General features: G+C 69.1%; 4 protein-coding genes across 4 annotated transcripts; 1 reads left to right on the top strand and 3 right to left on the bottom strand.

The window, feature by feature from the left end:
- Positions 1-1,339, bottom strand: LRRC26 (leucine rich repeat containing 26). The gene is made up of 2 exons (XM_045845964.1): positions 472-1,339; positions 1-395 (listed from the first exon to the last, which is right to left on the bottom strand). Exons 1-2 carry the CDS (start codon positions 1,121-1,123, stop codon positions 82-84), a joined length of 966 nt encoding a protein of 321 aa, XP_045701920.1. The 5' UTR covers positions 1,124-1,339; the 3' UTR covers positions 1-81.
- A 769-nt stretch (positions 1,340-2,108) lies between these two features.
- On the bottom strand, positions 2,109-5,215 carry TMEM210 (transmembrane protein 210). Its single transcript, XM_045845923.1, has 4 exons — positions 3,922-5,215; positions 2,738-2,873; positions 2,487-2,516; positions 2,109-2,358 (listed from the first exon to the last, which is right to left on the bottom strand). Exons 1-4 carry the CDS (start codon positions 4,169-4,171, stop codon positions 2,109-2,111), a joined length of 666 nt encoding a protein of 221 aa, XP_045701879.1. The 5' UTR covers positions 4,172-5,215.
- A 139-nt stretch (positions 5,216-5,354) lies between these two features.
- On the bottom strand, positions 5,355-13,180 carry ANAPC2 (anaphase promoting complex subunit 2). The gene is made up of 13 exons (XM_045846172.1): positions 13,034-13,180; positions 12,147-12,769; positions 10,893-11,025; positions 9,804-9,978; positions 9,321-9,440; positions 8,963-9,080; positions 8,322-8,503; positions 8,009-8,150; positions 7,754-7,829; positions 7,459-7,662; positions 6,224-6,353; positions 5,822-6,057; positions 5,355-5,724 (listed from the first exon to the last, which is right to left on the bottom strand). Exons 1-13 carry the CDS (start codon positions 13,136-13,138, stop codon positions 5,512-5,514), a joined length of 2,457 nt encoding a protein of 818 aa, XP_045702128.1. The 5' UTR covers positions 13,139-13,180; the 3' UTR covers positions 5,355-5,511.
- A 51-nt stretch (positions 13,181-13,231) lies between these two features.
- SSNA1 (SS nuclear autoantigen 1) lies at positions 13,232-15,005 on the top strand. Its single transcript, XM_045846174.1, has 3 exons — positions 13,232-13,388; positions 13,857-14,056; positions 14,496-15,005. The coding sequence occupies exons 1-3, from the start codon at positions 13,337-13,339 to the stop codon at positions 14,601-14,603; spliced, it is 360 nt and encodes a 119-aa protein (XP_045702130.1). The 5' UTR covers positions 13,232-13,336; the 3' UTR covers positions 14,604-15,005.
- The last annotated feature ends 375 nt before the right edge of the window (positions 15,006-15,380 follow it).

Below are 15,380 nucleotides of genomic sequence, written 5' to 3' on the forward strand. Positions count from 1 at the left end.
TCTGTGTCGCTTGTTGATGTCTGCAGGGAGTGTGAAGGAGGGCAGGGGATGGGGGAATATTCGAGGGCAGCAGCGGCCCACTCAGACTTGGGCGGTGGCAGCGGGGCTCCCAGGGTCCGCAGGGGAGGCCTCGGCGAGGCGAAGGTTCAGAGGCGGTCTCCGCCGGTGGCGGGCGGCGGCGCGTTGGCGGCGCGCGCGCCAGGCGGTGAGCACGGAACCCAGAGCCAGGCAGATGGCCAGACTGGCGAAGAAGGAGGCTGGCCCCAGCGTGTAGACCACGACCAGGTCCCGCGGGGCGAGGGACTGCACGCAGCGGCGGAAGGCGATGTCGGAGAAGGCGGTCAAGGGGCTGAGCGTCTGGAGCCCCGGCGACACGCATAGCAACGTCTCGGCCTCTGCGGGACAGGGGCGCGGCGTCAAGCAGTGGCGAGTCTGTAGCCGCCCCGCCCCGCTTGCGCCCCGAAGGCTCACCTGCCGCTGGCCGCGGGTGCCTGCGCAGCCAGGCGCAGAGCGGGCGTAGAGCGCAGCTGCAGGCCCAAGGGTTGCCGCGCAGGCGCAGTGAGTTGAGGGCTGGAAGGCCGGCCAGTACCCCGGGGGCGAGCGCAGTCAGCTCGTTGTCCTGCAGGCTGAGGTCACGCAGCAGCGGGAGCGCGCCCAGCGCCGCGGGCTCCAGGCGCGCTAACCGGTTGTCCGCTAGCGAGAGTTTGCACAGCGCGCGCAGGGACGCGAAGGTGCCAGGAGCCAGCGCCTCCAGCTGGTTGGCACTGAGATCCAGCTGCTGCAGCGCGCCCAGACCCCAGAAGGCCCGAGCGTGCACCCGGCGCAGCCCGTTCTCCCGCAGATCCAGGCGCAGCAGCGCGCCAGCGCCCAAGAAAGCTCCGGGCGGCAGCGCGCGCACATGGTTGTGATCCAGCAGCAGCGCGCGTACGCTCGGGCTCAGGCCGGCGGGCACCGCGGGCAGCGCACGCCCTGAGCAGTTGGCCTGGCCGCCCGGCGCGCACGCGCACGCCTCAGGGCAGTCCGGGGTTGCCATGGGGGTGGCCACCCAGACTGGCCACGGCGACAGCAGCAGCAGCAGCAACAGCGACGGAGGCGGCCGCGAGAGAAAGGAGGGGCTCAGCATGGGGGCAGCCGTGGGACCCGCGGTGGGAAACCTGCTGCCCGTGTGTCCCTGGAGCCCGTCCGTCCCTTCTGCGCCGGCACAGATATTAACTCTCTGGCCCAAGCGCCGATAGTTCCTGTCCCACGGCTGGTCCCGCCTAGGGCGGGGGCTAGGCACCTAGCCAGGGCCCAGCACTGCCAGCCACCTGTCCCGGAGCGCCAGCTCCCCTTGGCTCCACGCCAGAAGCAGCGCTGAGAAGATGCCCCCATCCCCCCTGTCGTCCACCATCCGGAGCCGCGCTAAGGCCTGAGCAGCTGGACCACACACACACCACCCACATGGGTGCCCCACCCCAACGGAACCCCGTGCACCCTGCTCCTCACCCCAGTTTCTGCTAGTCCCAGGCTCCCTGAAGTGACTGTCCCGCACAAGTACAGTGCCCCGCCCCCCCCCCGTGTAGGTAGGGTCCCATCCCCAAGGCGTGTGATCCGCGGAGCACCAGCACGTGATGAGGGGGCTGAGCCCAGGGGACAGGCTGGGCTGGGCGGTGGAGGGGGCCGCCGCACACCTGTGGCAGGGGAGACGGTCTCATCTGCCCCCGCCCACCTCCTGAAGATTGTCCTGGAACCTCAAGGAAGCAGTGTGGGTGGGGCAGGGGCACCAGCGAATGTCCCCTTATCAAATGCTACTCCCCCTGGATTCCTGTCCCGTCCTGGGGTTTTCTGCGGGTGGGGTGGGTGAGGGCCCAGGATCCCTGCCAGCTTCATGGGACAAGGCAGCAGGAAGATTCTGGGAGGATCTGGGCTGAGGCTCGGGCAGGAAGAAGTGGAGAATCAAGGTGTGGCCCCGCCCAGGCCCTCGAAGAGAGACGGCGGTTGCCTGGTGTCACACTGCACACCCCCCCCTACATCGAAGAGGAGGTGGCAGAGGTGCCAGCAGAACCCCCTCCCCGAGACCCAGCTGCGCAGGGGCTCCGGGAGGACCTCGCAGAACCACTAAATACTGTTTAATCCCCCTCCTCCAGCTGCCCACAGCTCCACTCCGGTGGGGGGTGCTTCTCCAGAGTCAGGGAGGGGTCCATGGGGATGGTCATGAGGCTGTGGCCCTCTAGGGGCGGCATCAGGGCGACCTGCAGCTCAGGCTCCATGAGGTGGGGCTCCACCTGCTCCATCTGCAGGGGCTCCATGAGGTGGGACTCCATGTGCACCGTCTGCAGGTCCATGTGATCCTCCTGGACCCCGTAGTGCTCCACCGTCCTGCACGACAGGGCCCGCCCGGGTCAGCGCCGCCGGCCGGCCGGCCGGGCTGCAAACGCGCCTCCCAGGGCCGGGGGCTGGGGGCCGGGGGAAAGCTCACCCTTGGGGCCCTCCCCCGGGTCACTCACCGGCTGTCCGTGGTTTCGGGGCACGTTTCACTGTGGGGACAAAGGCAGGTATGACTCCTAGAACAACGGGGCTGGGCTCCAGGAGCCCAGAAGTGGCCCCGCACCTCTCCCCAGCCCATAATCTGGGAAGGCCACGGCCCGAGCCTCTGGTGACATCTCTCCCGGGGCGGGGGCGGAGGCCCCTCTCCGGGCAAGGCCGAGGCTCCGGGGCGGGCAGCCCCCACACCTCCCCAGCCCTGGGGCCCACGCACCCCTTGCTCCGGAGGACGCCGATAACCACGATGACGAGTGCAAAGAAGCAGCTGGCGCTGATGCCCGCCAGCACCACGAGCAAGGCGATGAGGGCCTCTCGGCTGAGGCCCAGGCTGCAGTCGCAATAGGCTCCAACTGCAGAGACAGGTCCGAGCGTCCAGGCCGCTGTCACCAGCTGCCGGTGGAGGGCCCCCAGGGCCACCCCCCGATCCTGGGGGGTCGCCAGAACACAGATGCGTCCGCCCCGCCGGGACAAGGGAGGGGCCCTGGTGAGGGGGGGGCGGGGGCAGGAGAGGCACCTGCAACAGGGATGAGCCAAAGGGACAAACAGAGACCCAGGGGGTTGCCAACCACGCAGGAGCCAGGCTGGGGACCGGGGGCCATGTCCAGCCCCAGCCCCACCACACACACCTCTGGACAGAACTCATCGGAAGGCGCTGACCTCACAGTAGAGCTGTGAGGTGGGGGAGTGGGGGCAGGGCCTCTGCCTGAGCTTCACTTGCCCGTGGGCGCCGGGATTCGAGGAGCCTTGTGGGGGCCGCCATGGGCGGACCAGGTAGGGTGGATGGGGAACCACTCCTCAATGTCCTGGCCGGATCCGCGGCAGAGGCAATGGTGGGGCTGGAGCTTCACGGGAAACGGGGTGGGCAGGTCCTGCCTGTGGGGCCCTGGGGTCACAGAGACAGTGCCCTCAAATCCAGGGAAGTCCACAGTGGGCAGCGCCAGGCCTGGGGCAGCTCAGGCAAAACTTTCGAGGTGACCAACCTCCCCCCTCCAAGGCTGGGACAAGCAGGGCCTGATGGGGGTCAAGGGGTGGCTCTGTGCCTGTTGCCCTGGCATCAGCTCTTTGGAGGAGGGCCAGGCCCATACCCCAGTGATGCCCAGGCCTGCAGGGCCCTCAGGGTCCCCAGCCACCCAGATCATCGTCCTCCAGGGGCAAGGGGCTCACAGATGGCTGTGGGCGGCATCTGAGGCTCAGGCTTAAAGCCCACCACCACCTGGGGACCTGCCCGCCTGCCCCCCCGGGCGTGGTCTCTGCTTGACTTCCTGCAGACCAGACAGCGCTGCCCGAGGGGCTCGCCGGCAGGCTGGCGTGGCCAGGGTTAACCTCTGCCGCCCGGCCTTCCTGCACTGGCACCTCCACCCCTGGCAGCAAGAGGAAGTGCCCTGCCCCACTGCTGACCTTCAGTGCTGGGGACAGTGCACAGCTGGGGCCCAGCTGGCCCCTGGCCACTGGGGACCTCCCAGACTCCTGACACAGGTGTCCCCTCTTGGCGGGGCCCTCGGGGACCCAGTGGCAACGCTATGCCTGTTGAGTGACCCAAGACGCAGTGGGTCACACGACACTCTGCCTCCAAAGGCGCGCGGAGCAGGTGTGCCCGTGTCTGGGACTGACGCCGCCCCCCTGCCGGGCCGGTCCGGCAGGTTTGCATCCTGCTGAGGATGACCAAGGCCCACCCGGGCCGGTGCCAAGCGGATGCTGGTGTGGGGAGACTCGGGGCCCCCCCGGCCAGAACTCGGAGGAGACCGGGAAGCCCGACCGCCGTGACCACAGCTCCTGACTCCAAGAGGACAGGCAGGGGGGCCACGGAGGGGGCTGCCAGCGAGTCAGGCCCCTCGGAGCACTAGAGCTGTGAGCCGAAGCCCCGCCCTTTGCCCCGCCCTTTGCCCCTTCAGGCCCTGTGGCAGGCAGCCTTCTCGGGAGGAGGGAGGGGAAGTCCTAGATTTGGGAATGCCACTCAGGGCCCCGTGTAGAGCCAGCGGCCACCTGCAGAGGTGGAGGTAGTCTGCGGGGACCCGCAGGGTGCCTGGGGACAGCAAGCACGCCTCCGGGGCTGGAAGGCCCGGACAGTGGACACACGTGTTCCCAAGGGACGTTGTCGTCTGCGAGGACAGCTGCCAGGCCAGAGCAGCTCCCGCCTGATGAGGGAGGCCGGGGCCTGCAGGAGTCCACGCCCTCCCCTGCCTCAGGGACCTCTGGGTCCCCGACTGGCCTGGGGCAGGCCCGCGGGCACGGACAGGGGAGCTGCTGCGCCTGGAGAGGCTGGGCTCCCAGGGTCAGTTGTCCAGCACTGAGCCCCAAGCCCCTGACCACACGCTGGCGTGCAGAGGTAAGTGGCTTTCCTGAGAATACCCTTCACCGTGGGCTGAGCGCTGTGGCCGCTCAGCTCTAGTGTGGGGCAGGTGGACCAGTGTCCAGTCCCCCTCGCCATGAGGGCAGGTCCCTGGCAGTCCCTCCTGATGGGAACGCAGGCAGCCCCTGGCCTGGCAGGGACGCTTGGCCACCTGCACAGCTCCGGTGGTCTGATGGAACTCGTGTGTCCCAGCGGTGGTCCTGGGGCTCTTGGCCCAGAACTTGGGGGCTGGACACGCAGGCCAAGTGGAGGGAGGTGACCCAGAGGCTCCTTCTGAGGGCCAAAGGAGCGAGGCTGCAGCGGCAGGCCCGCACGTGGCTCGAGCCCACGCGCCGACTCCCTCAGGTTTGGAGTGCAAACACAGGTGCGCGGCCCGCCCTGCTCCAGGAGGCGGGCCCTGGCAGGCGCAGTGGAGAGGCAGCCTGGAGGGAGACCTGGCTCACGTGTCCGAGAGGCCCCACAAAACCACCGAAACAGGAAACAATGAGGAACAAACCGCTTTACTCTGCACTCTGGGGGCTGGGCTGGGCTGTGGTGCGGGAGAGACATGGGGGTTCCAGGCAGGGGCGTGGGGGCCAGGCCATCCGCCAGGCAGGACGCGGGCAGGCGGGGGCGGCGGGGGCAGGGCCTGGCAGGCGTCAGCTGCAGCTCTTGGGCAGGCGGTAGACGCCGGCCGCGTAGACCAGCTGCTGGTCCCGCACCTTCTTCTGCAGGAAGGCCTGCAGCTCCTGCAGGTCGATCTCGGCCAGCGCAGGGCCGGTGACCACGAACATGCGGAGCATGCTGTAGATGCGCTCCAGCGACAGGCTCTCCAGGTTGGTCAGCATGGCCTGGATGTAGGTCCAGAAGAGCTGGGGGGACAGCGGCCGTGCAGCAGTCAGCCGGGCCGCCCTCCAGCCCCGCCCCGCAGCCCCGCCCCGCAGCCCCGCCCAGCCACACGCGGCCCACCAGCAGCTCCTCCTCCTTCTGGTCCGCCTGCGAGGCCATGCCCGAGTCGCTCTCGTCGTCGCTGTCGATGAGCACCATGTTGTCGCGGTCCTGGGGCCGCTCCTCCTCCACCACGGAGAAGGTGCCGGCCGGCTCCTCCCGCAGCACGCCCTGCTGCAGCCACACGGACATCCGCCTCCGCAGCAGCGCCACCGGCATCTTCACCGCCTTGCTCAGCGCCTCCAGGGTCCAGGTGGCTGCGCGGGCAGCGACCGGCACGCTGGGTGGGCGGGGCCAGGCTGGCCTTCCCTCTGCCCGTCAGCCCCGCCAGGCCCCCGGGGATGGGAAGGGGCTGCCCAAGTCCTGCCTGCCTCTCCCCTACCAAGCGTCGTAGGCTGGGCCCGGGAGGTGCGGCTGGCTCACCTTGGTCCTGGAAGTACAACAGGACCACGGCCTGCACAGGCGTCACGGCCACGGACAGGGTGCGGTCCGCCAGCTCCACGTCCATGGTCACCAGGCCCAGCGTGTGCTTCCAGCTGAGGGTGCGCATGGCCTGTGGAGGGCTGGGGTGAGCCCGAGCGGCCCGCTGGCCGGGGGAGGGGAGGGTCCGCCCCGCGCCCCAGCCCCGAGGAGGCAGGGGGCAGCAGGGAGAGGGCAGGTGGGCTCCAGGTCCCACCCCCGGCCACCACAAAGGGACAGCAAGCACCCGGCAGGCTGGGCTGTCCTCCATGGCCGCCCCCAGGACGGCGGGCAACCTGACTGGGACGCGGGCCGGGTCAGGCGTCATTAGCTGAGGTTCTGGTGGGGTGGACCGGTCCTCACAGAACTTGACCCGAGTCCTCGTTAAGAGGAAGAGCACACGGGACGCAGACACAGGAAAAGACCGCGTGAGGACGGAGGCAGAGAGGGACCGCAGGGCGGGCCCTACGGCTGGGAGTGGGCGCGGCCCGCAGGGCCCCTCCCACAGCCGTGGGGGAGGGGGGAGGGAGGGGGAGGGGCCCCTGCGGCCCCTGACCTCAGACCCTGGCCTCGCGGGCTGACAAGAAAGCTCCGGCGTTTTAGTTGCTGGGTTTTGTCGCCCTCACCCGAGGACACTTGCCCTGCTTTCAGAGAGCGAGAGAGGGGAGCGTGGGCGTGAGCGAGGAGCACCCACCCGCTGCCTCCCGCCCGCGCACGACCGAGCCCGCGGCCCGTCTGCCACAGGTCTCAGCCACAGGTCGGAGCTCCAGGCACCCCGGCCGCACCCGCCAGGCCGAGAAGCCACCGGGCCCGTGCTGCTCCGTGGTGGCCCCACAGGAGCGGGTTCCAGTCCTGGGAGGGCGTGCTGCTCCAGCACGCACCCCAACAGTGGGCGTGGCCGCGCAGCTGGGTGACTGGCGGAGGCCGCGGGTTTGAGCAGCCCGCCCGTAAGAGCCTGGATCGCCTTGAAGCGACAGGTTCCAGAACCACGGACGACAGTAAGGCAGCACAGGCTGCTGCCGAGAAGGCACAGGTAACGCAGGTGACGCAGGGATGCGGGTGCAGGCGGGGTCCGCAGAGGGAAGCAGGGCAGACGAGAAGGCGCTGGCAGGGGCGGTGAGGGCGGAGTCCGCAGGGCACGATGGGAAAGCCCCCCCCCCCCGGCCGGGCGCAGCGCCCACGCGGCGGGCGGGCAGTACCTTCAGCTTCTCGTACTTCCTGCAGTAGGCCTCCAGGGCCTCCCTGATGTGCTCGGGGACCTCCAGCTTCTCCTCCTTGAAGGGGGGCCAGAACTCGCTGGACAGGATGACGGCGTAGACCCCGAAGGGCGGCTGCTCCTCCGCGGGCCGCTTCTCGTCCTCCTCGCGGATGTTGGCGTTGATGCGGCGGGAGTCGGCCATGTCCTGGGGCACCGTGGGAAAGGAGAGGAAGGTCTCTGAGGAGGGCGGGGCGGGGCGGGGCGAGGGCAGGCAGTGGGCGGGGCCTGGCGCCCACCTTCAGCATGACTTCGCAGAAGTGCATGGGGGCCTCGCCGAACCGCAGCTTCAGCAGCTCCACGTTGCGAATCTCCCTAGGAGCATGCGTATTAGGGCAGCGGCCGCGCCTGCCCACCCCGAGGTCTTCGGGGGCAGCAGGGGGCGCAGGGCGAGCCTCCCCAGGGCCGAGGGGCCCGGGTCAGCACCAGAATGCACTGGGGCCAACGGAGGGCGGCCCGCAGCAGCGGAGGAGCCGCAGCGCCCGGCGCCTCACCGCTCGGGGCTGAAGCTGAACTGGTGCAGCAGGCGGTCGGCCAGCAGCGAGCGGTACTCATTGATGAACAGGTCCTTGCTGCCGTAGATGCTGACCAGCAGGCTGATGATGTCGGAGGAGCGCCGCTTGGAGCTGGACTTCCCTGCGCAGCGGGAAGGGGCGCCATTGGCACCTCGCAGAGACAGAGGGAGGTCCCCCTGCCGGGCGCCGACCCCTCAGGCCTCAAAGGCAGGTGCGGCAGTGACCTGCAAAGCACAGTGCCAGCAGCTGACCCCCCCCCCAGTGCAGAGCCGGCGGGCCGCGGGGCGCGAACCTGGGTCTGCGTCCACGGGGTCGGGGACCCAGTCCTCGGGCTCGCCGGAGTCGTCCTCGCTGTCCTGGCCAGTCTCCAGGCTCGCTGGGTCCGTCTTGGACAGCTCGACAGCCAGGTCCCCCGTCCCATCCGAGTCCCCCGTCAGCCCGGCCACGATCTGCCGCACCGTGTCCTCCCGAGTCCTGCCAATGTGAGCGCGCGGCCCTCAGGGCGGCGTGGCGCCCACCCCGCCAGCACGCGGCACTGCCCGCCCCCGCAGCCAGCCCCCTGGCCCCCGTGCCAAGGACAAGCCCATCAGGCTTCCGATCAAAACATGAAATAAAGCGAATATACCCCACCCCTGTCCGGGAGCCACAGGGGCAGAGATGACCACACCGGCCGGGCCAGGCTGCTCCCGGCCCAGAGGCGGCAGGTGCCCCCAGTCCTGGACTGGCCGGCCCCGCCAGCCCTGAGGGGCTTCCGGCGGCACCTCCTGGAACCAAGGCTGCCCCTGCTGCCGGCCCCACCTCCTGCCAGCCGGGGCCAGGTCAGCTGGGCCACTCCCTGTGCTGGGCCGGGGGCGGGCCGGGGCAGGGGGACCCGGAAGAGCTGCCCAGCCGCACGGGTGGGCGGAGCCAGGGTCTGGGGCCCAGAGCACTCACCGCAGGTAACGGCGGACGGGCTCACAGGCCACCTCCAGGATGACCATGGAGGGGTCCAGCACGCGCAGCGCCTTGATGGCAGAGATGTAGAGCGTGATGATGTCGCACGTGTTGACGCCTGCGGGGGCGGGGCGTGGAGGCAGCCCAGGCTGGCCAGGTGGTCTGCAGGGAGCAGCCCCCTCCCACCTCCCGTCTGCAGGAGGGTTCTCCAGAACTTCCCCAGATCTGGGCACCCCCCAACCAAGCAGTGTGTGTCAGGGGCCTGTGTAGTGCTCCACCTCCAAGCCAACCCCCAAAAGACCCCCCACACTGCTGCACAGCCCACCACAGCCCCAGGCCCTGCGGGTGGCGGCCACACCTGGGTGGAGCAGCCGCGTCTCCAGGGCGGCCTTGAGGGACACGAGCAGCTGCTGCCTCTGGTCGGTCCGCTCCAGGCAGTACTTGAGGTCCTCGACGGCAGGCCGGGAGTCTGGGAAGTCTGCAGGGGGTGGCCAGGCCTCGCACACTGCGCGCCCCATGGAGCGGGGGCGGCAGGGCCAGGAAGGCCAGCAGCCCTGCCCACGCGAGGCGAGGACCGCCCGGGCGGGGCACCCCGACTCGCCCTTGTGCCTTCAAGTATCCACATGCGGGATCACAACCACCTGCGGGGCAGGCAGCTGAAGGGCCAGCGCAGGGCAAGAGGCCGAGGGGCGGAGCGGACCCCAGAAGTACTGCCCCCCCCAGCCCCCCACCCGCCCTGACTCAGACACCTGGCCGGGGGAGCCCACCCTGGCGGGGGGGGGGAAGCAGCTCCACCCCAGACCACAGGGCCCTGACCACCCGGGAGCGCCTCGGGGCGCACCCCGGACGATGCTGAAGAGCTCCTCGATGCGCAGGCCGGCATAGATGCGGTAGAAGAACCTCTGCACATGGCAGCGCCAGCGGCGCAGCGTGGGCCCGGCCTCGGGGGACGCCGGCCTGGCCGGGCCCTCCTGCAGGAACACCTTGCCCAGCCAGCCGACCACCCTCTCGATCCACTGTCGGGAGAGCACAGGTGTGGGGAGGGGGGTCAGGCCCGGCCTGACCCAGAGCAGAGGGGGGGCACAGCTGAGCCCCGGGCAGTCCCCGAGGCCACCCGCTGAGGAGACCAGAAGCACATCCGCGTCACCGGGGGGCGGGTCCTGAGGCCCTCCGTGTGCCCACCCCGTCCCTCCCACGTTGCAAGAGCGCCCCCGACAGGGCGCAGGGCAGAGCGCAGGCCCACCCCCGCCCTGGAGGCCAGACACGGGCACACTGGGGAGCGCACGCCCGAGCCCCACCTGCCGCCGCTGGGAGGCTCGGAGGCCAGTGAGAGACCCCTCCATTCACAAGCAGATCCCGCCTCACGTCCCAAGACCCACACGTGCCCCCAGCCTGTGCGACGCCAAGAGGACCGCTGGACACTCTGCGACCCAGGGCAGCACGGCCACCCCGCCCAGGCCCCCAGCCCCACGCCTGCTCCAGACCCCGCCCCGGGTGCCCGCTCTGAACGTCCCCACCGCAGCTAGTCTGCCCCCTGGAGGCAGACACCGGGACAGAGCGGGGGACGACTAGGAAGTGGGAGCAGAGGGGACAGCCCTCCATGGTGGGTCCCAGCCCCCCCACCACTCCAGGGAGCTTAGAGGAGAGTGTGGACCACGCCCCAACAGTGCGGGCGCCCCTCGGCCCCTTGCTGCAGCCCATCGACCCTCGACCCAGCCTCTAGCCAGGTGACCCTGCACAGACCTTACTGCGCATGACACAAGGTCATCCTCACTGTCACCAAGGAAGACCCCCGAGGGCCGATCTCCACCACCAGTGAGTCTGTTCTGCAGAGCCTCCGCACCCTGGCCGCTTCTAAAGCCAGCCAGTCCCGTTGGCCAGCAACCCACTCCCTGATCCCCGGGGACAAAGCTCGAGGAGGCGGCCTTACCTTGTGGAACTCGCGCAGGAAGGAGCGCTCGTACTCGCCACGGCAGCGGTCCTCCATCCTCTCCCGGGTCACCTGGTGCAGGGTGACAGTCACGGCCTCGGCGCTGACCCGCTCCAGCAGACTGAGCCGGTGCCTGGAGAAGAGCCCCGCCCATCAGCCAGCGGAACTCAGGCGTGCCCCCCACCCCGCCCCCGAGTGCACACGGTCCCACACGCTGGGAGGGCGGGGCCCGCCATGGCTCCGCCCTCCCCCGCTCGCCTCCCTGCCTGGGCGGGGATACTGGCGGCCCCTGTGTGCGCAGCGTGTGGGACTATTGGGGGTCAGAGTCTCATCCCCCAGAAGTGGCTCTGAAACAGCAGCTGCAACAGCACAGGGACCCACGAGGAGGTGAGGAAGACCGCTTCCGTGCCACTGCCGTCCGGAAGGGACCCAGCAGAGGCCCTCAGCGCCTCCTGACCCCTGCCAGCAGCAGGGCCGCCCCAGGTCCTGCTAATGGACTCTCCGCCCACCAGCCCACACTGCTACTTTACTCAGCGGGACAAGCTTGTCCTATGCGGCCACAGAGGGTGGACAGCCTGTACAAGAGGACCTGACTCCAACAAGAACAAAATCCTCCGGTCTTCAAAGGGCCGGAGAGGCGTTTGCCTGCCCAGCCCGTGCCCCGCCCCCCTCCACCTCGGGCGGGTGCCACAGAGCAGGGCAGCCAGCCCGTCTTCTGACGCTGCAGGGCAGGGTGGGTGCCATCCTTTCCCCGGAGCCTGCTGAAGCCTCGGCTGAGCTCTGCAGGGAACTCGGGCCCTGGCTGGAGTGGCTCAGGGGACCAAGTGCCGGCCTGCGCCCCAAAGGGTCGTCGTTCGATTCGCAGGCGGGGCACCTGCCTGGGTTGTGGGCCAGGGCCCCAGTGCGGGGGCGTGTGAGAAGCAATCACACAGTGAAGTTTCTTTCCTTCTCTTTCTCCCTCCCTTCCCTTCCCTAAAAAGCAAATAAACTCATTTTTTAAAAAGAAATCACATAGAATCTCAGCCCAGACGAAGTATGAAACCCTGGGCTAGTGTGAGCGACAGGGACAGACACAAGCGGTGTGTCAGGCTCACAGCACAAGGGCCCTGACAACCCTCCCTCTGCCATGTCCACGGCCATGGCGACAGGTGGCAGAGACCCAGCCAGCGCGCCAGCTCCCTGCAGAGGTCGGCCAGACCCAGGGGAGTGAGGAGTCGGGAGGAACCCACCCGGCCGCACGGGCCCGGTACTCACAGGACCTGGCTGAGCTGGTGGAACTGTTCCAGCGCCTGGCGGCACCAGCACTGCTGCTTGTCACTGCCACAGCCGGCGCACAGGGGACTCTGCAGCAGCCGGTAGTACCGGCGGCGGGCGTACCGGCTGTCCAGGTCCCCCTCCAGTTCCGGGTCTGTGCCCCCTTCCCCTTTCCTTTTACTCTGCATGTAGACTCTCAGGAAGCGCCCATAGAGGCGCTGGACCATCTCCTGGAAGGTTCTGGGAGTGGAGAAGAACAGGACGCCCCGCAACGTGGTGTGGACCTTGTCCCGCAGCCCCTGAGCACCGGTGCCCATCAGCAGGCCCAGGCGAGTCCACTTCTCCAGGAGCTCCAGGCTGCGCAGGTAGGGGTCCAGGCGGCTCTCCAGAAGCCCGAAAGCATCCAGGAGCAGCAGGAGGCACTGCGGCTCGTCCGCACAGTTTTCGCGCTGGGAGACGGCATTCCAGAACTCGAGCGAGATGTGGGCCTGCAGGTCGTTCTGCAGCACCTCCAGGAACCACTCCTCCAGGACCGAGTGCACTCCGTGGGCCCTCAGCACCTCCACCGCCGCCCGCAGCTCCTCCTCCTTGGGTGGGACTGCTCCGCTGGTCCGGGAGGACGCCTGGAGGCAGCAGGCCGTGGGGAACAGTGGTGGTGGGAGGGGGGACAGATGGGGAAGAGACAGAGCGGAGGCTGCGGAAACGCCGCCGCCCCTCCTCCGCGGCAAGGGCTTCCGGGGAGCCGAACGAGGCGGGACCGTGAAGGAAAGAAGCAGTACAGAGGCTGGGAACTCACGCAGCCACAGGCACCCAAAAATGCACACCCTGAGGCAGCCCGCAGGGTCCCGGGAACACCGCGCGCACGCCACCCTCGCCCCGGGCCTCACCAGTCCCAGCGCGGCCGGCGGCACCAGCCCGGTGCTCACGGTGTTCCAGGCCACCAGCAGCTCCTGGGTCGGCCCGAGGGGGCCCTCTGCCACCGCCGCCGCCATCGGCGCCCACCGGCTCCCAGAGCGGTGAGGCGCCGCGCGCAGTGATGACGTCAGGCTAGGCGCGCGCACGGCGATGACGCACGCGGAGGCGCACAGCAGTGACGTATCGGTGGGCGCGCGCGGTCGGGCGGCGGTGGGCGCGCGCTGGCGGCGATGCGGTAGCGGCGGTTGGAGTGGCGGGGACCCCGGGAGGCGACCATGACCCAGCAAGGCGCGGCGCTGCAGAACTACAACAACGAGCTGGTCAAGTGTGAGCGGCCGCGCGGGGCGCGCCCGCAGGGCAGACGGGGAGGGCGCGGGGCCGGCCGCCCAGGCAGTAGCTGGCCCGCTGCGCTCCACGGAGTTTGTTGTCCTGTCTTCGCGGGGGTGGCCCTGTCCGGACGGCGCGCAGGCCGTTCGGACCTTCCCAGCGCACAGCCGTGGTGCGGCCCGCACCAGGGGCTGGGTGGCTATGGAGTGAGGGAAAAATAAGACAAACAAAAAACCGAATGGCCTGAGCACGTCCTGCCTCCAGGCCCCGCGCGGAGCGGTCCGTGCGGTGCCTTCTTTAACTCCGAGACCCCTGGGAGGTAGGACACCGGCCTGACCCCGGGGCAGCGGGCCGAGCCGGCGCCTCGGCCTTGCACCACCGTGGTGCCCCACGGAGCGGTGGGCCGCAGAGTGGGTGGGGTGGCGCGCTCCCCCTGCCGGTGCCCACGGCCCTGCCCCTCGCCCCCAGGCATTGAAGAGCTGTGCCAGAAGCGGGAGGAGCTGTGCCAGCAGATCCAGCAGGAAGAAGAGGAGAAGCAGCGGCTGCAGAACGAGGTGCGGCAGCTCACTGAGAAGCTGGCCCGAGTCAACGAGAACCTGGCCCGCAAGATCGCCTCCCGGAACGAGTTCGATCGGACCATTGCAGAGACCGAGGCCGCCTACCTCAAGGTGGGGCTCAGGGCAGCTCTAGCAGCCTGGGTCCAGGCACGGCCCCCCGGGGTTTCTGGCCTGGGGCGCTCACAGTCGGAAGTGACAGGATTGTGGCGCCCCCAGACCCACCGCAGTGAGGGTGCGGGCTGTCCGTGGTGCCTGGAGTGATTCGGGTTGTTCTGTGCACTGTACTCGGTGCCGTGTGGCTTGTTCCAGGCTGAGCAGCAAAGTGGCAGCAGGGGCCAGGGCTAGCCTGGCTTGCCAGGGTGCACAGAAGGGGTACTAAGCTAAATTCAGAGAAAAAGCATCACCCACCCTGTCCGCCTGATCCCTCGGGGGCTCCCCCTGGCCTGCTCCTGCCCCAGAGCCCCGGTGGTCTTGCCCTAGTACAGCAACTGAGGTGGGCTGAGCTGTGGGGGCTTCCAGCGGGACAACCGTCACGTGTTTCTGTCCCTAGATCCTGGAGAGCTCCCAGACTCTGCTTAGTGTCCTGAAGAGGGAAGCAGGGAACCTGACCAAGGCCACGGCCTCAGAGCAGAAGAGCAGTGTGGGCAAGGACAGCTGACAGGGCCCCAGGTGGGGAGAGGCCTGTCTCCACCTCCTCCATTGACAGTGTGGTCTCCAGTGAGTCTGTCTGCAAAGCGGCAGCTGCCAATCTCCACTGCCCCTGGGCGACCAGCCCCGGAGGCAGCCCACCAGGTGGGAGGGGCCCTAGCCATGTGCTCATGCAGGCGATGGGGAGGGTGGGCTCTGGCTGTGCTCTGCTGGGGGCCAGGAGCCCCCACCCCCTCGCTGGGCCCCGGGGAGGCGCTGCTTCTGGTCTCTCAGCATTGTGGGAGAGCCCTCACGTCCCTCTGCCAGTGGGTGCCCAGGACGGACACCTGGGCAGGGACAGGAGCCCTCCTTCGTCCCCGAGTCCACACTGGTGGCTGTGACTGTTAATAAAGGTTGTGTTTTTAAAGATTTACGCCACCCCACTGCCTGCTTTCTGTTGGGAGAGTGGAGCTGCCGGATGTGGCGTGAGGGGGGTCCCCGAGCACCTGCTGTGACTCTGGGACTGCCCACCCTCGCTGTTCCTGGCCCCCTTCACCTGTGGCCAACACCCGCAGGCAGCCCATCCTTTGCCAAGGGGCTCTGCCACCCCCAGGTGCCCAGCACACGGCCTGACCTGGGAGATGTCCCCCGGGTCTGGGCATCCGGTGAGGGCCGTGCTCGGTGACAGCGCCAGCGTGCCCCGCCCTCCCTGGCCACCCACCAGGCACGCACGCTGCCAGACTTGCAGGCATGCTGGGGCCCCGCCTTCCTCGGCCACCCTCACCCCTGTGGGGGTCCCTGCAGCTGT

The sequence above is a fragment of the Phyllostomus hastatus genome, unplaced genomic scaffold (assembly GCF_019186645.2).
Source record: "Phyllostomus hastatus isolate PE091 unplaced genomic scaffold, TTU_PhHast_1.1 phas_contig_495, whole genome shotgun sequence".
NCBI classification, from domain to species: domain Eukaryota; kingdom Metazoa; phylum Chordata; class Mammalia; order Chiroptera; family Phyllostomidae; genus Phyllostomus; species Phyllostomus hastatus.